General features: G+C 41.6%; 1 protein-coding gene across 4 annotated transcripts in view; it reads left to right on the top strand.

The window, feature by feature from the left end:
• The window catches only part of TTPA (alpha tocopherol transfer protein), an 80,666-nt gene that overhangs the window by 43,976 nt on the left and 11,811 nt on the right, over nt 1-24,879 (top strand). For 2 of the 4 annotated variants that reach the window (XR_003854829.1, XM_029591380.1), the window contains exons 2-4: nt 7,580-7,733; nt 15,687-15,880; nt 24,044-24,109. Coding sequence is in view for 2 of the 4 variants with exons in the window: in XM_029591380.1 (XP_029447240.1) it covers nt 7,580-7,733; nt 15,687-15,880; nt 24,044-24,109 (414 nt within the window). In the remaining 2 variants the exon portion in view is untranslated. The remainder of the gene's footprint in view (nt 1-7,579; nt 7,734-15,686; nt 15,881-24,043; nt 24,110-24,879) is intronic. The other 2 variants (XR_003854830.1, XM_029591382.1) reach the window with 1 other exon arrangement.

Genomic DNA, 24,879 nt, shown 5'->3' with positions numbered 1-24,879 from the left:
AAATGGCTATACCTGTTACAGATGTTGCCTATCTGGCTGAAGAGAATGGATGTATTAGAAATTAATAGAGACATACAATAGTTTATTTGTAATGGGAAAAAGGGCTAGGCTATCTCTGACTCATTTGCAGAAACGTCCCCCTCAGGAGGGTTTGAATTGCCCAGATCTTCGAAGATATAACTTTGTCTGCATATTAAGACACGTTAGAGACTGGTTACTTGGCACCTCTAACTTTTCCCCAGTACTTCATTTACAAAAGTGGTTTGGGAATTGGTCCTTATCTTCTTTATTACAATTAGATGCTGTTCACATTCCCTTTGATTCTCAGCAGTATCTTATTCTCACCTCTTGTAGGCAGACATGGCAACACCTTTGTAAATCCTTAGATATCCTTGGGAAAGTTTCCCTATTTTTGGCCATCGTTGGCCAATGCCATCCTCAATTCATACCTGTAGTGGACAACAGGATTTTTACAGAATGGTCCAAGAAAGGACTAATGCATTTCTATCATATGTTTTCCGCAAACTCTAATACCCTATGTATTTTCTCAGAACTGTAAGCAAAATTTAACTCAATAACTGATACCTATTCTGTACTGCTTTTTAATTTAATCCAAACTCTTTGATTTAATTTTCTGCTAAGTTTGTTTTATTATGTATGTATATTTGTAAACCGCCTAGACGGACATGTAAATGCCCAAGTGTGCGGTATATAAAAACTTTTAAATAAATAAACCTATCTCCAGGGTAGGCATTATTTCTTCACCACAGGTCTCAATGATTTTCCATTGGACTGCTGGTCAAAGTTAGAGGAGCTTTTCTTAGGGACTAGACAAAGTTCTCATGTGCTACATTTTTAAAAGTGATCGGGACCTTTGAGGAGAAGAGCGACTTCTCAGACCCCCCTGAGTCGTTGGTCATAGGGTTTGGCTTTTCCATTAATAGGTGCAGATCTGCATTGTTGTTTCAACATATAGCTAGCATTACTGAAAACGTAGAATTACAATTTAAATTCATATGGCAGTTATTTTACTCATGGAAAAGAGCGTACCAGGCCCAACTATGTGCCACATCAAACTGTGCAAAATGTCGCTTCCTCTAGTGACTTACTACATGGATTTTGGACTTGTCCCAATATTGCCTCTTTTTGAAAGTCTGTGAGAATTCGTTAAACTGGTATTAGTATTTTGTCTTCCATACTTCCATGTCTACAATTGTCTAATTATTCTCTGAAATAACTTTTTCATTAGGATCTGCCAAGTCATCCAAACTGGCCACTGTTGGAGACAGCATGCTGGGCTTGATTGGACCACTGGTTTGACCCAACATGGTACTTCTTAGTTGATACCTATTATTACCATTAGATGCCCAATAGGCAAAACAAAAGAGAAAAGTTAAAAAATATGTATTTAATCCATTCCTTAATGTTCATTCCAGCAATGGTTATTTTTCAAGTATACCTGGTTAATAGTTGCTAATGAACCTGCCGTCCAGAAATGTCTATACCTTTCTTAAACCCAGCTATACTGCTAGCATCAACTATTTTCCCCACAACTTAATTGGATGTTGACTGAAAAAAATACTTTAATAAATTTGTTTTAAATATGTTACATTATCAGTTAATTTCATGGAGTATCCCCTAGATCAGTGGTTCCCAAACCTCTTCTAGGGGGGAAAACCCAGCCAGTCAGATTTTCAAGATATCTGCAATGGATATACTTGAGATAGATTAGCATGTACTGCCTCCCTTGCATGCAAATTTCTCATACATATTCATTGTAGATATCCTGAAAACCTTAGCTGGTTGGAGGCCCTCCAGGGCAGGTTTGAGAGCCACTGTCCTAGTCCTAGTATTGAATGGATGAGGAAATAACTAGCATGTTAATTTGTTCCACCCCACTCCTCATAACCTCTACCCCAGAGCTTTCCAAACCTGTCCTGGGAACCCAACAGCCAGTGGGTGTTCAGGATATCTACATCGAATATGCATGAGTTAAATTGCATTTGTTCCATGTACACCGACGTGATATCATTGATGAGCGGCGGTATATAAAAATCAATAAATCAATAAATCAATAAATATACTGAGTCTCCATGATATGCAAATTTCTTATGCATATTCATTGTGGATATCCTGAAAACCCAACTGGCTGTGGGGTCCCCAGAAAAGGCTTGGGAAGCCCTGCTTTACCCTATACCCTCTCACTCCATTTCTTCCTTCAAGATGAAAAGCCCTCCAAGATGTTAAGCCTCTCTTCATAAGGCAGCTTTCTATACCATTTATCATTTTTATGTACTGTTTAGTTCAGCTATTTTTTTTGAAACGGGGTGATCAGAACCGCACACAGTGCTAAAGGTGTGGCTGCACCATGACTTTATACAGAGGCATCATGATATTCAGTTTTGTTTTCTATTCCTTCCCTAATGATTTCTAACTTTGTTTGCTTTTTGACAGCTTCATGCTGAACAATTTAATGTTATCTCGACAGTGATTCCAAGGTCCTTTTTCTGAATACTAACTCCTAAAGTAGAATTTTTCCCCAAGTGCATCACTTTGCACTTATCCACATTAAATGTCATTTATTTGTCTTTTAGATGCCCAGTTCTGCAAGGTCCTTCTAAAATTCCTGAGTCTGCTCATGTTTTAATGACTATTACTAATTTTGTGTCATCTACAAATTTGATAACCTCAATTATTGCTCCCTTTTTTCAGATCATTAATGGATAAGTTAAACAAGATTGGTCTCTAGGGCTCTTTACTATTCACTGCTGTCCATTGGGAAAACTGACAATTTAGTCCTGCTCTTTGTTTCATATCCTTTAATCAGTTACTAATCCACGGTGGGACATTTCTTCCTATCCTATGACTTATTTAATTTCCTCAGGAGTCTGTCATGAGGAACTTTATAAAATGCCTTTTGAGCATCCAAATACACAATCTTTGTGCTTATTTATCTTTTGTGATGTATGCAAATCTATCTCATACACATTCATTACGGATATCCTGAAAACTTACCTGACTAGGTGTGCCTCCAGGAGATAATTGGGGAAACACCCTCTCTTAGAGCAATCAAAATAAGGGAGTTGCAAGTTGTTTGTGAATATGAAACCCTTAAAGTCCTCAGACTCGGGGCTGGTGAAAGCACTAGGTGAACTAGGCAGCTGCCTAGAGTGCCACAGGTTTGGGGGCAGCAGCTTAGGGATTCTGCTTGGACTTTATAGGACCGAGGGATTGGGCCTCCTTCCCACATGTGGGCCGGTAAAGGAAGTGGGGCCCATGCAGGTGGGAAGGAGGAGGCCCAATCTGAAACTAAAGGCAGGGGCTCTGCATGGCTGGAAGAAAGGACCAACACCGGAAGAGAGGATCTGGAGCAGTGGTGACTTTTCAGCCCTTCCGGCTAAAAAGAGGACCAGGAGCAACTATAGCAGGGCCCGTGTAGCTGCAGTAATAGGACCCACATGGCTGAAAGGAGGATCAGGAGCAAGGCCCATGTGGCTGAAGAGAGGATCGGGAGCAGCTGCAGCCCGTGCCACTGAATTGAGTGTCTGTCCCACAAATGAGAGAGGAGGCCTCCCGATGCTGCAGTGATGGAAGAAGATGGCTGCTTGCACTATCTGAGGAAATAGAGAATGTGTGGTGCTTCAGATTGTGTGTAAGGGGGACTGAGATCATGTATGTGTGTGGGAAAGAGAGCATGTGGGAGGGACACAGAGCATGGATGTGAGATCATATATGTGTGTATGGGGAGAGGGACAGACCATCTGTATATGTGTGTGAGAGCAGATGTATTGTGGGGGACAGGGGACAGACAGCATGTGTGTGTGTGGGGAGGAAGAAGATGGGGACAGAGTATGTGAGGAATGGCATGGGGGACAGACAGTGTGGGGGCACAAGGGACAGAGAATGTTTGTGTGGGGGGAACACTGGAGACAAACAGCATGTGTAGCAGGACATGGGGGACAGACAGTGCATGTGTGTGGGAGGGCATGGGGACAGGCAGTGTGTGTGCGCATATGGGGGGTGGAGTACAGAGAGTGGTTATTTGTGGGGAGGGAACAAGGAACATGTGAGGGAGAAAGAGAGAAGAAAGATTGTATACCCCCATCCTGACTCCTCTTAACTAATCCACGACAATCTCATCATGACTGGAAATCAAAGTTCACAGATATGGAGAGAGGAGTCTTTTAATCCTTATTAATTTAAATTATTGAGTGTTATTTCATGTGTCTGCTGTTTTGAAATATTTTATTTGTATATGAGTTTAATTATTGGATTTAAATTTTTTTCTCAGCTGTTTTGAAACATTTATTTTTTATTAGTATGGTGTTACTATTAGGATTGAGGTATTATGAGGCATAGTGATTCTGTTTTTCCAATGTTGTACTCCATATAGAGTCTGGCTTGTTGTTCTGAGTTCAGGTTTAGTCTACAAGTTTCTATTTATACTTTATGGTCTCTTTATTCTATATTTGGTGAGGGTCCATCTGTGTTCTGCATGTGAGACCGAGGTGAAGTATTCTGCTAGCATATAGTTTCTGTGTAAGACAGTGGCATAGCCAGAACTGATTTTTTTGGGTGGGCATAAGTTTAACATGGGTGGGCAATGCCGTGTGTCTCCGATAATAAACCCTTCCCTGAAAATAAGTCCTAGCTTGATTTTCAGGATTTTTGGAGTAGGGCTTGAAATATAAGCCCTAGCTCTTAAGTGGATGCATGGTTCCATCCCAAGGCTTGCCCGAACACCCCCCTCCCCCAAAGACTTACTGAAAGTCCCTGGGAGGGGGGTTGTAAAAGAAAAACACCCAAACCCACCCCCAACCCTTCAAATTTACTTCATTGCACCCCTCCCCCCAAATCCAGCGGGGGTCCCGGGAGCGATCTCACACACTCGGGCTGTCGGCTGTCAGTAATCAAAATGGCGCCGATGGCCCTTTGCCCTTTCCATGTGACAGGCTATTGGCACCATTGGCTGGCCTCTGTCACATAGTAGGAGCATGTGTGGGCCATCCATTGCTCCTACCATGTGACAGGGGCCAACCAATGGCACCGGTAGCCCCTGTCACATGGGAAGGGCAAAGAGCCACCGGTGCCATTTTGATTACTGAAAGCCAACAGCCCGAGAGGGGGAGATCGCTCCCAGGACCCCTGCTGGACCACCAGGAACTTTTGGTAAGTCTTGGGGAGGGGGATCGGGCAAGTCTTGGGGGGGGGGGGGGGGTCGGGATGATGGGGGGGGTTTGTAATCAAATTTAATTAAAATGGGGTGGGTTTGAGGTTTTTTGTGTTTTTTTTTTAAATGTGCCTTTCTCTCCCCCCCCCAAAAAAAAAAAAATAGGAAAACCATACGAAATTTCGTGGGTTTTCCTTTCATTTTGTCAGCCCACCCCCCCCCCCCCCCCACCCCGAAATGCAACAAAATTGGAAATATAGTCTTTGTTTCCTATTTCGTTGCAAATGACTGCACATCCCTAATAACTACTATAAAATATCATTAATCATCAGAACAGGTGCAGAAAACATGAAAAACATGAAAAAAAATATGAATTCTGATGTCACCTCAGCAAAAAATATCCCTCCACTGCTATTTGTGAAGTAGACTCCTGCAAAGAAAGAGAAATCTAGAACCTTGCCATACCGAACATTCACAGCTCTGACTCTCCGAACTCAAAAAACAGTAACCTTAAGAAAAAGCAGCAATGCAAATACTACACCAGGCCCTAGAACATTAATGCATCACTTACGTAGTAACAGAACAAGCTGGAGTACTACAGAGAAGTCACACGCTAGCAGAAATACTGTACTTCAGTTACACACAGGCAAACAGAGACCAACCCTTACCTAATATAGAAATAAGAGACTACAAATTAGAAACAGAAACATGCAAACAAAGCCAAAATAGCCTGAGAAACTAGATTCTGAACAGTGGAATACTAAAGAAGGAGCAAAATTAAAAAATATAAGAAATGCACATTCCCGAAGATGGCATATTCCAATTACTAAAATCTCAAAATAATTTTTATTTTTACCTTTGTTGTTTGATCTCTGTATATATATTTTTTTTTATCAGTTGCTCCCAGTCTCACTCTTCCAACTTTTCCCTTGTCTCATTTCCCAATTCCTTTTCAGTGTTTCTTTCCTCCTAACTTCTTCCCTTCGATTCACACTCTCTCTCTCACACTTACTCACACTCACTCACACTCTCTTCATTAGGCACTGCCAAAATCCTACTTTCGCCACCTCGGAGTTGGGAAGGGATCCCCTGACGCCATTGCAGCTCTGGCTCTTCTCTTCGCAGTCGTGGGGATGGGATCCCCAACAGCCTTGCTGCAACAGGCCACTTCAGGTGTGAAACAGCCCTGGTTGGGTGGGCTTGAGCCCAAAGTGAGTGGGCTATGGCCCACCACTGGCTATGCCACTGGTATAAGGATCTATAGCAGCCTGACTTGTTCTGTTTTTCTAATAGGTGTATTGGTCTTTTAGAGCCTGGTGTAATACTTGCAGTGTTTTCTTTTCATAGGTAGGGTTGTTACTGTTTGATTGCTGGCAGTTGGTGCTATTTTGGTATGGCAGTTTACTATATTGTAATTGAAATTCAGTTTACTCATGGTTTTCTGAGGGTCAAGATCACACGCAATCAGGCCGATGCAATATTGGTGCGTGAAAAATGGGCGCTCATGATTGAGCGCCTGCTTTCCTAACACGTGCGATGCAGTAGGCAGATGAGCCACTGTGTTAAAAAGGAGGCGCTAAGGGAAATGGTGTGTCCCTAGGGCTTCCTCGGCATCGGGCACCCAGGAGAACTGGCTGTGCGTGGGTTAGGAAAGCTGACGCTCAATTTTACAAGCATTCGTTTTTCTAACCTGACCACTGGCAAGACATTTTTTTCTAATGTGTTTTTCTTCTTTTTTTGGTTCCTCTGATTTAATATCGCCATGGTATTAAGATGGAGGAACTACAGAAAAGCAGTGTGTATTCTGCTTTTCTGTTAACTTTTGGGGCTCCTCAAGACTTAATGTCAGCTCCAGGGCTGGCATTAATATGTGTGTCGGGTGCACATTTATTTTTTACATAAGGGGGCAATAGCTAATAGCCTCATCAACCTGGCATTTACATGTCATGAGCGGTATTAGCTACGCACTGGTTTAGACGCACGTTTTGGGCGAGCTAATCCCCTTATTGCATAAGGGGTTATGGACACACATTAACCTGTGCGCAAGCCTGAGCGCACAGTATTGCATCAGCCTGAATATATGTTAAAATAGACCTAAGTCCATATGGGTTCCAAATGGCTTGTTTTGGCAGGGCTTTCTGTTTGGCACCATAGTAATGCATGTAAATATAATATGCATGTTGAAAGTGATTTTTATCTTGATGTCCTTTTCCATGTAAAATCTTTTATTATAAATGCATAATTTTTAATTGTGTGTGGGAAGTGCAGGGAATGGTGGCAGTGGGGTGCCAGGCTCTTAAGTTTCAGCTAGGGTGCCTAATAGCCTTGCACCAGCCCTGCTCAGACTCCCTTGCCATTGGCTCTGGGTTCTATGATCATACGTCCTTGACTAGGTCAATTTCTTTCTAGCTTTTGAAGAACTATCACAGATGGAGGTCTGAGTGCCCTGAAATAACTGCTGACTTGCGTCCATCTTCTATCCAGAGCATCCTATCTGCCGGTTACCATGGTGTCCTGAGGTCAAGGGATTCCTCTGGTAGTAAAGTCCTTATTTACAGGATTGGTAAGCAGGCTTTGTATTTGCATTGTTGTTTAACTGTAATAGGAGATTGATTTGTGTAATTAACTGCATTCACATTAGTATTATATGGCACATAATCATTTTCTAGCATAGCAAGACCCTTATTTGGCAAGAGCTAATGCTAATACTTTACTATAAGGCTTTAGATTAATTCAAGCAGCTATTAATTATGGTGGGAACATTTTAAAGAATATCTCGCTCAGTCTTTGTCTGAAATCTATTTAATGGGAAGTTTTTATGTTTTTATGTTTTATGTTTTTTTAATACTTTCGTGACAGCTGGTTGCACCCTGTAGTAGATTAATATAACAGATATGATTGTTTGCACTACTGTTGTTAATATTTTTTCTCTGTTTCTTATATAGATCTATATCTTTTTAGCCACTTCCAGCACTGTAAACCACTCTTTCCATGTTGTGGTCTGAAAACACTGGAACAGGATGGTTGACCTCCAGCCTAGTTTGTCTTGTTTCCCCTTTTGTTGAAATCATTCATTTGCTCTTAGCTGTATTTCACCTTTACTTGTTATGGAGACCCAGATGGTTCAGCTCTTGTCTACTTTCCTCTTTCCCTACCTGTATTAAATCACTGTCACGTAATAGACAGTTATGTGCTGGATGTTTATGTATAATTAAGCCCTAGTCTAGAGAGACCTGACCATGCAGTCTGAACAGGAACAATCAACTTCTTTATTATTTTCCAGGGCACCCTCTGCTACCCTATGACCTTGGCTAACAACTTTATCAACTCATCCTCTGGCTGAATATTGCACATGCTGAACTACTGAACATTATACTTAATATCACAGATTCTCCCTTTTCTATTGTGAACACTTTCACATACTAGAAAACAATGAGGCATTTTCGAACAACCCTAGGTGCAATGTCATATCCCCCGGAGTGGACAGGGATTGTTCTGCCCCAGCTGTCAATCTCCAGACTATACTTTCAGTCTTAACAACAGGTTTCACTATTCAGCCTGATCTGGTAGTCATGACCTTTTGCAGATCACTGCATTGTACAGGCTCCCAGAAGATTAATTGGGTCTGGTAAAGTCTCCTGGATTGGTGCAAGATCTACTTTATCAGTGATGGGCTGCATATGCTGTAAATTACGTCTGGTCAATGTGCCATCTGAGGTCTAGAGCAAGTAAAGACATGGTGTCATGTTGCTCGAGTGTAGGCCCAGACTAATACTAACTATTTTATTGTGGCCTTTATTCGGTCATTTATTTATTCACTTTTTATATACCGATATTCGTAGAAGCTTCATATCGGTTTACATCGAAAGACATATTAAAATCCAGAGTATATAACATAATAAATAGATAAAAATTAACTAAAATAACATGTAATACATTTTTTAAATAAATTGCAATAATGCATCTTGTGTTAGAATATTTCAGGGGCTGAAATCATATTAAATCAGTCTGTATGAAACCATAATGTCCTCATGATGTTATGAACTTAGTCAGTTTAACACTTTCCCCATCTAATGGGATCTGCTAAACTCTGCTGGCTGCATCGATTGGAGAATAAGGCTCCTCCTGTCAGCTTGGACGTTATCTCTTCATAAGAGCATAAGAAATGCTGTGCTGGGACATCTTCTTGCTGACTGCCTGTGTGTCCCGAATTGCAGGAGGCACTGAGGAGACACCATCGCCGGGCACATGTAGATGACATTATCTCCTGCAGAACCCCCTATAAAAGCGGTGGCAGTGCGGTCAGTGCCAAGGAAATCTTTCTGACTGCTTACTTTTCCCAAACTGCAGGAAGCTCTGAGAAAACACGACTGCCTGGAGCATGTGGATGATGACATCTCCTGGGGAACCCCCCTATAAAAGCAGCAGCAGTGTGGCATGCCCTGCCAGCGTGCCCCATAGGACCAGCGTTTTTTTCCTTGCTGAATATGGAGAAAAAAAGGAAGGGGAAAATGACTTCTTCTCCGATGGCATCAGTCCCGGTAATGGGTCCCATGACTCTCATGTAGTTCCTTTAAATTCTTCTTCTATTCCTGATTTACCAGAGTTGTCTGAGACCTCTTTGAGACTGGACTTTCGCCACTCTTCCCCCCCCAAACCAGGATTAACTCAACAGCATTTGCCAGAGGCTGTGAAAATGTCCTGGAACTCTGGCATTTGGAACCATAGACCACCTCACTCCTTTTGGGAGTGCGTTTTTCCTGGCATTTCTACCAATGCGGGACTATTTGCCTCGCTGGCTCGGTCTGTTTTAGGAGCTCAGGCAGCTAAATAGGTCTCCATATCTGTTCCATTTGCTTCTATTAAGGTCTTTGTATTTAAGAATCATGCAAGCAGGTTCTTTTGAACAGTCAAATTTCTTTACGAGATATATGGAGAGCGATAACTCTTCTTGAATCTACTTTATCTCAACCCATGGCAAAATTATGTGCTTATACATCAGAAGCCTCTTCCAAATGATCTGATTTGAATTTAAGATTTAAAGATGCAATTTTAAGTTTGTCTCATTCAACAGCTATTAATTATCTGCAACCAAATGCTGCAGCTGTGATTATGGATAGTTTGAATTTGCATTTGCATCAGGAATCTGAGAATAAGATGAGATATGAAAATTTCTGTTTTCTTAATTTTCCTCAGTCACTGTTTCTATTTGGAATTGAGTTCTTTAGAAAATGAGAATTTTGCACTTTTTACCTGAAATAATGTTCTCATTTATAATTCTTATTATGTTCCTAACAAAAAAACCAAACAAAACTGTAGCCTTACAAGGAGTCTCTTGATGTATTGACATCATTTGACAGCTGGATGTTTCCCAATTTCTTCAGACATCTCAGGAAAATATCACCTCCCGTGCTATATTTGTAGGGTAGTTTGTTTTTGATTCTGACCGTGATTTAGTTGTCATAAGTATTTTAAGTATAAAACTGCTTTATTTTGCAGTCAGAAGGTAATAATTTTTCCTGATATCTGCAGGGAGACTCAGGAGAGAAGGAAGCAATTTCTTTCTTTAAAACAACGTGTTCTTACTTTAGGTGCCTCCTCCTTCCTGAGATTTCCCTGCAGATGTCAAGTAATGTTTCAGAAGAACAAGTTTTTTTTTCCCCTTGATCCTTCACATTTGGAGAACTTTTTGTTAAATAAATGTCAGGTAAATTGGAATGAGTTTTGGTGGGTTACTTGGGCAGTTTTCCGCTGGTTGTTAATTTTTCTTTATATTTTTTCTCTTTCCCCTCTTTATGAGGATATGTGATGTATCTCCTTTTTTTCCTCTTCTTATATTTTTTGTTCATTATGCATTTATTCTTTATTATACCTTATGTAATGATATAAAATCTTATTTAAAAAAAAAGAAATTCTGTGCTGGGTCAGACCAAGGTTCATCAAGCCCAGCATCCTATCTCTTACAGTGGCCAATCCAAGTCTCAAGTAAGTGGTAGATCTAATTCGTATTGTTCATTCTTGGGAATAGCAATAGCTTTCTTTAGTCTACCTGGTTAATAATGTGTTATCCACTTGTCCAAACCGTGTTTAAATCCTGCTATTATAGTCTCCTTGATCACATCCAGGGCCGGCAGGAGCATTAGGTGGAGTAGGCGGTTGCAAAGGATGCCGGAAGTGGGCAGGGCATGGAGTTGTATATGAGAGAGGCAGTTATGAATGCAGGAAAGAAAGGAGGAGATGTAGGCAAGGAAAGGAGCATAAGAAATTGCCATACTGGGTCAGATCAAAGGTCCATCAAGCCCAGCATCCTGTTTCCAACAGTGGCCAATCCAGGCTACAAGTACCTGGCAAGTACCCAATCACAAAGTCTATCCCATGCTACTGATGCCAGTAATAGCAGTAGCTAAGTCAGCTTGATTAATAGCAGTTAATGAATGTCTTCTCCAAGAACTTATCCAAAGCTTTTTTAAAACCAGCTAAACTAACTGCACTATCAACATCCTCTGGCAACAAATTCCAGAGCTTAATTGTACGTTGAGTGAAAAAGAATTTTCGCTGACTAGTTTTAAAAGTGCTACTTGCTAACTTCATGGAGTGCCCCCTAGTCCTTCTATTATCCGAAAGAGTAAATAACCAATTCACATTTACCAATTCTAGATCTCTCATGATTTTAAACACCTCTATCATATCCCCCCTCAGCCATCTCTTCTCCAAGCTGATCAGCCCTAACCTCTTTAGCCTTTCCTCATAGGTCGCCCTTCTCTGTACTTTCTCCAGTGCAACTATATCTTTTTTGAGATGTGATGAGCAGAATTGTACACAGTTCTCAAGGTGCCATCTCACAATGGCTGTGAAGAATCTAGTGGACCAGCAACAACAGGATCTTCTCTTGCTTGAATATCTTTTCAATTCACCGGAACATAATAAACTTTTGATATAGGAGGAAGCAAACTTTCTGTAATAGATAATTTTTCCATAAAATATTTATGTAGCATCTCTATAGGAGAGATCGCTGCCGGCTTTCGCACCCAATAGCTCCATCATAAAAGGTGGTGCTATTGGGCGTGAAATAGGCAGCGAAAAGGCTCCTTACCTTTTCGCCGTCCACACTGTCTTCATGGCGTCCACCCCGGTCCTGCCCCGACTCCTCCTATTCCGGTTTTGACGCCGCCCCTTTTTAGTGATTGCATGCGAAAAGTCCCTTTTCGCATGCAATCGCTTTGAAAAAAGACCCCCATAGTGACATAAAGATACCACTCCCCAGCGGCAAAGCGAATTGTGCATCCAAGTCACTCTTAGCATTCTGGGCCCTGAAAGAGACAAATCTTTCCCCCCTAAAAATGGATCCAGGCCCTGGGGGCTAAAGGCCATGGGAGAGCTAGCCTGAGGTTCCAGGTCCAAAGAGCAACAAATACTTTTATGGCCCCATTGTAGTGCAATCTGCCTCCTGGGATGGATGGGGTTACACTTGCTTCAAGTCATCCATAAGCAACTGCTCCAAAATCCAATTTGAATGTCACTGGATTGTCTTTCAATTTTCAGATTCTTGTTCGGTGCTGGCTCCCGATAGAACACTAATTTCTTCACAGCCAGTTTGTCGTTGACTAGTTCCCATGTTGCAGAGCATAAACACAAAGGTTGCTTGCTATCTTGCTGCTTGCACCTGCTTGGTGCAGCACACTGATGCAATGTGGCCAAAAATTTGGCATGTCTTGCATTTTCTGCCTAAGGCTAGGCATGGGATGGATGATTACCACCACACCTTCCACATTTTCTCATTTTCCTCTGCAAGGAAGGTCTCTGGGTGCCTGCTTGGTATTGAGGCTTGCTCTGACTTTGCTTCTTACTTGGAGGCTTATTTTTCCCACACACCATCTCTATGCTCTGTGCACTTGGAGCCTGCTTTATCCAGTTCAGAATGCCTAGATATTCCTTTGACTTCGGATAGCATCAGGTCTTTCTGCTTTTGTAGCTTCAGTGACATATCTTTTAGCCTTAATTCTAATCACTAGCTTGTCATGGACTTAGTTCTCTTTAGCGGCTATAAAGCCAGTGTTTGGCCAATGCATACAGCTGCCTAATGAAAGCTTTTTTCTGGTTCCCCCTCAAGCTGAAATCTCTAGTACAGTTTTGCCCTCTCCTAAATTGCATTGGGCTTGGGGATAAAGTACTTTTCCAGAATCTTCTCATATCTGTTCTGTCTCCCTCAGCCTGGACAGCAAATGATAAAGATATGCTTAGCTGTGGGACACTTAAATGAGTGTGTACACTTATACCACCTCATCCTCCGCATGCAGGTTAGTTGCAGTCCTGTATCTGGAAAGGCTAGGGTGCCAGATCAGCAGCACTGAGGCCTGCAGCAGGGTCAAGCTGTGCCATCTTGATGTACTAATGGGCTTGCTGTTGCCTGGAAACTGGCTTTGAGGCTGTCAGACTCCTGACACCATGTCACGTTACAGATGGTTACGTGCTGGTTATATAGGTATAACTAGTCCCCATCCCAGAGAGACTTATCCACACAGGCTGAACTGGTGCAATGAACTTCTTTATTAGGAGCACCTTATGATATCCCATGGCCTTTACAAACAACTTTAATAATGCAGCCTCTAGCTGAACATTGCAAATGCTGAACTATTCAACATTATACTCAACATCTCTCACCACCTCCTTTTTTTTTTTTTATGGCATTCATTATCTTTCACTGACAATACTCCTATCTGTCTCTCTAATTTCTCATTTTCGCACCTCTATCCCTCACACTTTTTTTTACGTCCCACTGGTGTTTCCAACTAAATGTTCAGGGACTAAGCATTTTCTCCATAGAAACAGAATGAGATAAAAGCTTTAGTAAATAACCCTTCATCGCAATTTCATTTATTTTCCTCAAGATGAGTGTAAGTTTTTGAAAGCACATCTCTCTTATCCACCCTCATCGCTGTAGATCTAAAAAAAATAAAATGCTTGTTCCTGTGCTAAACATGAGAAAACTCTGTCCCTCTATGGCCCTATTTTTTTTTTTTTACTTATTTTATTAATTAAAAAAAATACAAATAACATATTTGACAGAAATAGAAGTGCAATACAAAGAAAAGTAAAATTAAAATAAGAAAAAAGGCAAATTGTTATTTATATTCCACTTTTCATCACTTCACAGTGTACATCAATGCAGATTACATTGAGGGGCTATAGGTATTTCCCTATACCAGAGGGTAAAGTGATTTGCCTGAGGTCACAAGGAGCAACAGTGGGATTTGAGCCCTGGTTCATAGTTCACTGCTCTAACCACTAGGCTACTCCTCCATGCCAAATAAATGCTCAGAATGCAAAATTTAGACCATGATAATGGGGGGGGGGGGGGGGGGGCAGAAAGCCTGAGGCATGGCTTGTACAATACATGTTTATGTTTATAAGTATATAAAGAAAAGACAGGTACATCTGAGCAGAACTACCATCATATATTATTAAGGCCGATCTCACTGAGAAGGCTGAGAAATGATATTACCCCTAGTTTCTAGAAAGCCCCTCAGTTGGGAAGGATCAAAAAATAAACATTTTACACCATTCAGGACAATCAAACATTTACAAAGATATCTTATAACACAAGCGGCACCCAAGGCCAATGCTTCAGGTCTCATAATAGGTAACTTCTTTGTGCGGTCCTGATTCATCTTGAACAAATCTGGAAAAATCCAGAGCTACTGACCTTTAAATAAGACTTCTCTATGACGAAAAAACAAACACAAAATATGATTTCTATCCTGGAGAAAAACAAACATGACCAGTAGTGTAGCTCTAGAAGAAATATTATTTTCAGAATTTTTAAGAAAATTAAAATATTAGCATGGTTCTTCAAAATTTTTCTATCAGGATGCTTCTTAGAAATAGGTGGATAGTAAAACTTGTCAATCTGAGGTAAAGCTTCATCTGGAATCTCTAAGCCTTCCTTTATATAAATCTTGAACAAGTCAGATGGAAAAAATGTTGAATTTTGGGAAAATTAAGTATTCACAAATTCAATGCTTTTGAAAATTTTTCCAAATTCTCAATTTGACGTGAAGAGAAATTATGTTCCTCTTATGAAAGAAATTTTCAGCCTAGATATATCCCATGAGCTCTGACTTTCCCTTGCATAAATTTAAGGAAGGTAGTCCCAGGTATCTCGGTATCAAGATCTAAAAGCTAGATCAAGGTCCCACTAGCCTAGCAACTGATTCCTAAGGAAGCAATGCTTCAGGTCATAGTACTTAGTCAGAGGAATGATATCAACAAGATCTGTCCAAAGTTTAGGAAATGGGAGAATTAGGGGTGGTGTTAGTGGGGGAGATAACTGGAATCTGTGAATATGTACCTGTGTGACCCCCAGCTTCGGGTTTTCCCAGTTACCAAGATCTGACAGGAACCCCAGGTAGAATCCAAACTTAAAGAATGACTTTTTGTTGTTGTTTAATGAGAATAGATGTGCATGTGTGTCTATTGTACCATATTGACTTGAGGTTTTAATGACTCTGTCTTACAGGACGATGGGACCCAAAGCTTTTTACAGCATATGAAGTGTTTCGTGTAAGTCTCATCACATCCGAACTCATTGTGAAGGAAACTGAGACGCAGAGAAATGGGGTCAAAACTATCTTTGACCTTCAAGACTGGCGCTTTGCTCATGCATTGCAGATTACCCCAACAATTGCAAAGAAAATAGCCGGAGTGCTCACAGTGAGTTTACTGCTTGTCTTGTTAATCACTTAAAAATTTGCAGGGGTTGGTGTTTTTTTCCTGTTTTTCATCTTAGTTTTCAAGTTGGAGCATGGTCATAGCAGGATAAAAGGGAGGATAGTTAGGAGGTTTAGGAAGTCTTCCCTTTTACTGGGGTGAATTGGGAAACAGGCCTAATGTATCACTGTGCGCATCTACTAAAATCCCCCCACTTATGCACTCGAGACGGTATTCGCACGCCCATGTGCATGTCGATATAAAATCTTGCATGCATGTATACGCGGGTAGCCATTTTTATAACATGCGCACAAAAACGTATTTTATAAAATTGGTGCGTTTGTGCGCACGTGCATAACTCTTTGAAAGTTACTGCTTAAGTGCACTAACAAGTCAGAGACTAAGTTTATCACACTAGACACACATTTAAAGATATAGAGGTAGATTTTAAAAACATACGCGCACGCATACTTTTTTTTACGCACCAGGCGTGAACAAAAGTACGCTGGATTTTATAAGATATGCGCATAGCTGCGCATATCTTATAAAATCCGGGGTCGGCGCGCGCGCAAGGGGGTGCACATATGTGCAACTTGCGTGCGCCGAGCCCTGCGCGCGCTGCCTGTTCCCTCCGAGGCCGCTCCGAAATCGGAGCGGCCTCAGAGGGAACTTTCTTTCTACCCCCCCCACACCTTTATCGGAGAAGTTACTACTGCCTCCGGGCAGAAACATTTGCATGAGTATAGAAAGATCTTGTTGCAGGCAAGAAAGGATAATTATGCCAATGTTTTGCAGACTGCTATAAACAAGCCTTTAGAATTGCTTAAAATAGTGAAGCGTCTGACATCTAAACCCTCGGAAGGAATGCAATCAAAACTTCAACCAAATGTTATGGCTGACTATTTTGATTCTAAAGTTGCCTGCTTATGAAGCCAGGTAGGACAAGTTTTAATAGATGTTAGTCAGCAGAGTACAGTGGTTAATGCATAATGGACTAATTTTGACCCTGTACCAGTGAAAGAAGTGGCTTCTGTTATTTCTAGTCTTAAAGTTGCATCTTCAGATTTGGATCCATGCCCATTTTCTTATGTAAAATTGATGAAAGAGCATTCACTCCAGTTTATATCAAAAGTGGTGGAAAAAAAGTTTAGAAAAAGGTGTGGTTCCAGAATTTTTGAAGAGGGCAACTCTGAAGCCAATGCGCAAGGATATTGCAATCTGAGTTATAGAGTTATCTATCACCCTATATCCAACCTTCCCACTTTGGCCAAGGTCCAGGAAAAATGTGTTCTTGCTCAACTCAGTGGTTACCTGATTGACAATAATATCCATCATGAATGCCAATATAGTTTTTAGAAAGGTTATAACACTGAGTCATTGATATCCCTGCTTGAAAATTAGGGGTAGATTTTTAAAAAATATGCGCGCATGTCCATATGCGCGCGCTACTGGCGTGCACACATGGATGCGCCATTTTATAACATGCACACGCCGGTGCGTGCATGTTATAAAATCGGGGGCAGCACGTGCAAGGGGGGGGTGTCTAATTTGTCTACTGTCTCGCGGCAACACATCGAGGCCTTCCCCAGTTCCCTCCCAGTCCGCTCCTTAACTGGAGCGGACTGGGAGGGAAGTTTCCTACCCTCTACTCTATCCACCCTTCCCCCTCCCCTCCCCACCCTCTAAAACTTTTTTTTTTTAACCTTTTAATGGGCAAGTTACTTCAGGGCCAGACCTGAAGTAACTTGCCCATTAAAAGGTTAAAAAAAAAAATTAAAAAAAAGGTTTTAGAGGGTGGGAAGGGAGGTTAGGGTAGAGGGTAGGAAAGTTCCCTCCCTATTTGTCACAGGTTGGCCATCTCAAGCCTAGCTAGTTTTGGGTTTTCAGGAGCTGTGCTGAGCTGGATTCAATCATATCTTGAGGACAGAAAGCAGCAGATATGGATTGGAGCAAATTGCTCCTCATGGCAGAGTTTGGATTTGGGTGTACTGCAAGGATCTGCGCTTTCATTGATATTGTTTAATCTTTATCTTGTTCCTTTAGGGCAATTGTTACATTCTGTGGGGTTGGCGTATTTTTTAATATGCAGATGATGTTTAAATATTCATACCTAGTGTTGCGCTCAATGTGATAGCCATAGAAAACTTTCAACATTATATGATACATATACAGGAATGGTTAAGCATGACTGGGTTGATCTTAAATATTAAGAAAACTTAAGTTTATGTGGGTAGGGAAAAGTATTCCAGAAAATTATGTCAAAGCCTTTTGGCTAGAAGGTCACCAGCTTCCAATTGTAACAGAAATTCATAGCTTGGGGATTTATTTTAGACAGATCAGGTCCACGGCTTTCTCTTTTGTCACATCAACCATGTGGAACTTATTGCCAGAGCAGTTGAGAAAGTAAAAAAGAAAGCAAGGAGTTCAGGCATCAGATTATGGCAACAGTGTTTAATGAAGCCTTTGGTGACCAATTTTAATCACTATTTATGTATTGTATTTGTCTATCTATGTAGAATTTTATACTGTAATTATATTCTTATGTATGTAATATTGTAATCCGCATTGAAAAAATATTTTTGGATTTTGCAGAATATAAGACTTTAAATAAATGAAAATAAAATATAAACATATAAAATAAATATAATAAATAAATCTTCATGTCATTACAGTACCAAAGTATTCATTCCCTGCATAAATACCAATGCTAGCTAATTTCCAGGTTAAATAATCTGCTGGACCATCAGGCCACCCCCCGGACATCAATTACATTAACTCCTGAATTGCTTCCCTAAACAAAATAGTTTTTTATTATTTTACAAAACATCTTATACTCATTAAGATCCTGAATATCCTCAGACAGAGTATTCCATAACATAGGCCCAATGATTGAGACTGAACACCTCATAGTGTCTTTTCGGTGGATATTACTAACTGAGGGCACTTCAGGATAGTACCCTCCCCCCCCCCCCCCCCCCCCCCCCCGCTAGATCTTAATGTTCTCCCAGGTACATAAGTCTTAAAAAGATTGGACAAAACGTCAGGAGCTAACCCATGTAAAGACTTAAAAATAATGGTTATAATTTTAAATTTTATCCTTTGCTTCACTGGAAGCCAATGAAGCCGGAAAAGCAAAAGAGTAACATGCTCACGATAAGAGGCCTTCAAAATCAATAGGGCAGTAGAATTTTGAAGGAGTTGAAGTGCTCGTTCTCTGACCTTAGGATCACCTGTATACACTGAATTCCCATAACCAACCCTCGTCAATACGAATGCTGGTACAATTGTTCAAAAATCACTTTGTTCTAAAAAACGGTCTCAATTGGCACAGTTGTCAGTTTAAAATAGTGGTGAAACAGAGCTATAGAGCTCAGAGAGGGATCCATAATAAATCCCAAATTCTGGACTTTCTCCCTGAATTCAGTATTTATTCCAGTAATAGGAACAACAGAGAGATCCTGGGGCCTTGGACCTGTCTCGCTTTCACTTTCCTGGTGTTGGTCTTCTCTAGGATTTAGTGCCATTTTCATTTCTTCTGTCGTCTCCTTGTTTTCTTCTTTTTTTCCTTTTCCAAATCTGTCTCTGATATTAAGCTTTCATCTTCTTTCTCTCTCTCCATTCATAGCTAGATTTTTTCTTTCTCCTTCTCTCATCCTCCGTCTGTGGTCTCTTGTCATCTCCCTATTAGCTTTCCATCTCCCATGTTCCCCTCTCTTTCCTTCCCCAGCCTCCTCTACCCCTCTGTATTTCACCTACCCCCTCTATTTTTTCCCTTCCCAGCACTTACATCCCTTCCTTACCAGCCTCATCTCCTTTACAGTAACTAATTCCCTCTGACACCCAACCCCTTTCCACTTTCTCTTACTTCTGCCACCCCTTCGCACATTCTCACCTCTTTCCACAATCTCTCAATACCTTTCCAAGCCATCTAGTTCCTTCACATCATCTCTCCTTCCCTCCCTCTAGAGTCTGTCCCCCTTCTCATTCTTTTCCCCAATCACCCTTGCGTCCCTCCCTCCAGATGCTCTTTTCCTTCTCCTCAAAGCTTCTACCCTCTTCTTACTCCCTCCATCCTGAGCCTTTCCTACTGTTCTCACTCCTTTTCTTCAGATGCTCTTACCCCCTTCTCTCCCTCCTGAGGCTCTTTCCCTATCCCCATCTCACCCCTTCCCTCATTACTTCAGCTCTTCCCCCACGTTTGACTCTCTTCCCTCACTACCATGGTGTGTCCCTCTCTTTTTCCTCACTACCTTGACTCTTCCCCCACTTCTCACTTCCTCCCTTATGACCTCAGCTCTTTCCCCTACTTCTCATCCTTTTCCTTTCCTTCCATTAGAGATTCTTCCTCCCCTTCCTCTCCCCCTTCCCTACCTCCCCTTTTTCCCCTTCCTCACTCTCTCTCCCTCCTTGTAGAGGCTTGTCTCCACATCCACCCTCTCCCTCCCTCCCTTCCTTCTTCTCACTGCTATTACTACTATTTAGCACTTCTATAGTACAGTCTAATCAAGCCAAACCTACAGAGCAAAAGACACTTTCAACCCCTCCCTATTCTATTCCCCACTTTCCTCCTTCCCTCCCTTTTCTCCCACTCCAAGTGCTGAGACTTTCTGGGCACAGCTAATTAGAATTGACATTCCCCTTCCTCCCTGTGCGAGCCAACAAATCTCTCCATGCAAGATGGAAACTTTTATGTGCTGGAGTGAAGCCATCTCCTGCTGCTGTGGTGAGATTTTGCAGCTCCTATCACAAGACCAGCCTGCAGCAATAGGAGATGACTTCACTCATATGAGGAAGATCAGTGTGTTGCTAATATTGCATTGGATCAGGCAGGAGTTTGAGTTACTTCTGCCCAATCCAATGCCTAAAACTGGGTGGCAAACTTCCTTTATGGGATGGCACCTGCCACTCCATAGTGATGCCTATGAGGGTAGGAGATATTCTTTTCAATTCTGGCCATTATCAGTAAGAGGTGGGAGACGGGAGAACTGCTTATTAGCTCTCACCGCTGTAGCGCTGCTGTGCTAGGGAAGATCTGGGAGGCACAGTAGTGATGTTACTGGCTGCCATGAACCCAGAAGTGAAGGCTGGGTTACAGCTAGAATCTTTTTAAACCCAGCTACATAAATGCTTTCTGGCAACAAATTCCACTGTTTAATTATACACTGAGTGAAAAACTACATTCTCCAATTTGTTTTAAAAGTGCTAGCTTCATGGAGTTCTCATAGTCCTAGTAGCATTGGAAAGGGTAATAACCATTCCTTTTTACCCATTCTATCCAACTTATGATTTTATAGATTTCTCTATTTCGTCTCAGCATGGGCATAACGTTCATAGTGCACAATGGTGCACAGGCACCACCAGCTTTAAAACGGGGTGTGCCATGTAACACCAACTGCGTGCACATCCTAGGAAATTAGTGATACAGAAAAGAAAGAGGCCCACCGGTGGATGAGAAGAAGAGGGCTGTGAGGCCTCCGGCAGACCCCCATCTTGCCAGCATCTAAGAAGAGGAAGAGGCAGCCGAGAAGAGAAACAGATCCAGGAGCTGCTGGCAGAATCCATCCCACTGGTGGCTGAAGAGAGAAGAGGTCCGGGAGGCTGCCTGTGGCCGAGAAGAGGAAGAAGCCCATTCTTTTGCTTCTCTAAGTGTGCCGGCCTTCAAACCACACGTGGCCAAGGTGCTCTATGCTGATCTTGTGCATCATGAGATCAACATAGAGGAGGTGATAGCCCTGCGAGTTTTGAATACCGCAGGGAAGGCACACGAGGAGCAATGGGAGAACGGGTTCCTTCCTTTTCTTGGCCGCAGGCAGGATTTGGTCTGCTGGTGGCCTTCCGGACCCGATGGGGAGCCTGCCTGTGTTTTGTCTTTGTGTATATGAGTAAATGGGAACCTGTCTGGTTGTGTGTGTGTGTGTGTGAGAGAGAGAATGGTAAACTTCTTGGTGTGTGTAAATGGTAACCTGCCTGCGTGTGTGTGTGCGTGGTGTGAATGGGGGCCTGCTTGGGGAGGGAGGTGTGAATGGGAGACTTCCTGAGTGTGTGGGTGTCTGGGAGTGTATGGGTGTGTGGGAATGGGAATCTACATGTGAGAATGAGAGCCTGTGTGTGTGTGTGTGTACATATGTATGGGAGTGGGATCCTGTTTGTATCTCAATTTGAAGCTGTGGGAGAGAATATATATATATGTGTGTGCAGGGGGGAATGGGAGCCTGCATGTGAAAATGAGAGCCTGTGTGTGTATGTGAGAAAGTGGTAGCCTGGGTGTGTACGTATGTATGGGAGTTGGAGCCTGCATGTGAGAGCCTGTGTGTCTTTGTGTGAGACAGCATGTAAGAGTGGGTCTGTGTGTGTCTGAGGGGTAATGGGAGCCTGTGTGTGAGAGAGCATATGAGAGTGGGAGTCTGTATGTATGTGAGAGAGAGCAATCAAGAGTGGGATCTTGTGTAAGAGAGCTTGTATGAGAGAGCATGTGTGTTAAGGGGAAAAAACTGGGACCGACTGATTAGAAAAATAAAATCAGACAACAAAGATACATTCCATCAGCAATAATTGCAACTCAGGTTCGTGCACTGTCCATCAAAAGCAATGCAACAAGTCCAGCCCAAGCCTGGACTTAGTTTTTGACCATTTTTCAAACTTAGCAACAATCCTTTCCAGTAGGAGGAAAAATCCAGTGCTGTGTAGAGAAGTGGAGCAAGATCACCAAAGATCAAGATCGTGGAGTCTGGAACAGCAGGCAATAGAGCCAGTTCATCCCTATTTCCATGACCAGAGGTTCTCTCCTGCTACTTCCTCATCCCTAATAAATATGGGGGTCCCATCTTCAATTTAAGATGCTGCCACACAGTTCTCCCCTTCATTCAGAAGGGGAAAAAGATGTATGCTTTAGACTCAAAGGAAGCTTATGCTCATATTCTCATCCATCCCTCCCACTAGCATTACTTATGGTTTATGGTAGATTCTTTCTATTAACAGTACAGAGTTCTACCCTTTGGCCTGTCAACAGCACAGATAGTCTTGACATAGTGCCTGGTTGTAGGGGCAGCGTATCTGCAATGACAAGGTAGTCAAGTCTTCCCTTACCTGGCGAATTCTCTTGTGATGGTTAATTCCCGGGAAGCTGTGTTAAACCCCCCTGCAAACATCAATACAACTTCTGCAGTCTCTAGGATTCCAGATGAATTTCGTGAAATAAATTCTAACTCCCTCTCAGAAAATCAAATTAATCAGAGCATGGATAGTCTCTCTCTCTGGAGGAGAGAGAGCTTTTGCTTTCTTCCCATCATAGTTAGAAAACACTTTCAGATCCATTGTTTACAGACTGTTGAACATAGATCTGTCAAAGCCAGAGAGAGGTGCTGGTTGTTCTGGGACACATGGCAGCAGCAATCCATATAGTTTCACTATCGTGGCCTTCGATCTCAGCTAACTCAGCCCTCAACAACCAAAGTGGAGATTTCAAAACAAACGCTGGTGGCTAGATCCCTTTGTTCTTCAGCAAAGAGTACATTCATGCCTAATCCCTCAAAAGTTAACATTGGTGAAAGATGCATCATAAGGGGTTGTGGGAGGCCCATACAGGTCTCTTTTGAACTAAAGGAATTTGGTCACCCCTAGAGGAACGGTTTCAAATAAGTCCCCTAGAATTGAGTGCGATCAGATATGCTCGGACAACTTTCACTCTCCTCCTCAAGGGGAAGCACATTTTCTTCAAACTGACAACCAAGTTGCCATGTTCTATGTGAATGTCAGGGAAAAGGTGAATTTGCTGGTTTCTGAATCAGGGTTTTTTGGGTCTGGGGACTGTGTGTTGTGCCAACTGCAAATTAAAAATAGCCTGCTATATGGCCCTGCCTCCGAGGATCCAGATTGGTCTTCCAGCTACTCAAAAGGAGTGCTGGGACACCACCTAGGTTCTTTTGCCTCCACACCTAGAATTTAGATGGTGTGGAGGCAAAAGAACGGTGTGGGATCCCGGAAGAGATGTGTAAGTTCTTGCTGCTATGTGTTAATATCATACTGTACTGTGAAATTTGAAAGTCTTATCTCTAATTGTGTGTGAGCAGTTATTGGAAAGAATCTATCATGTAAAGACCTGATAACTGGACTGGAAGTAAACCTTTCCCACTTGTGGTTTACCTTTATTGTGAATTGTCTCTTTAGGTTTACCTGCATTGTATAGATCTGGACCTGTTCTGTTGCATTTCTAATAAATCAAAACGCAAAAAGGTAACTGGTATTCATTTTATCACCAATCTTTTTATCACCAATCACCATATCTTTTTATCAATCACCATCATATCTTTTTATCAATCAATCACCAATCACCAATCTTTTTATCACCAATCACCATAGTACAATGCGTTGTACTATGTAAATATTCCTGTCCCTTTTCTCTTTTTTCCTCCTATCCCAGTTGGTAATTTCCTTGCTCATTGTAACTATTATTTTCTGCACCAGTTCAATTACCCTAGTTCTATGTTTATTACACGACTTGTTAAATGTAAACCGACTTGATGCAACCTTTGGTCGTGAAAGCCGGTATAGAAATTAATAAATAAATAAATAAATAAAATAAATCTAAATACAGAACCACATAAGCAATTAATAATCCATATTGTTTGTATATATGTAGGACCTCTGAACTAAGTGAGTTTGTCAAGCATACAGACTCATTTTTAAGTGTACAGGTCCAAATTGCTTTATTAATCAAAAGGTCAATTTTTTAGATTGCTAATTTATCATAAAATTTTTCTAGACCCAAACCAATACTTGTCAATAAATAGCACAAAATAGTTACTCCATATACTGAACGAAACCGGAATTTCTAAGCACGAACCACTTTGCAACAATTTTGTAGCTCTTCTAATATAAATATCCCGAAAAAATACTCATCTGTTGTAAATGTCCCAACATTTACAACAGATGAGTATTTTTAAAAATGAGTCTGTATGCTTGACAAACTCACTTAGTTCAGAGGTCCTACAAATATACAAACA

The sequence above is a fragment of the Rhinatrema bivittatum genome, chromosome 2 (assembly GCF_901001135.1).
Source record: "Rhinatrema bivittatum chromosome 2, aRhiBiv1.1, whole genome shotgun sequence".
In the NCBI taxonomy this organism is placed as follows: Eukaryota; Metazoa; Chordata; class Amphibia; order Gymnophiona; family Rhinatrematidae; genus Rhinatrema; species Rhinatrema bivittatum.
This window is presented reverse-complemented; position numbering and strand designations above follow the sequence as displayed.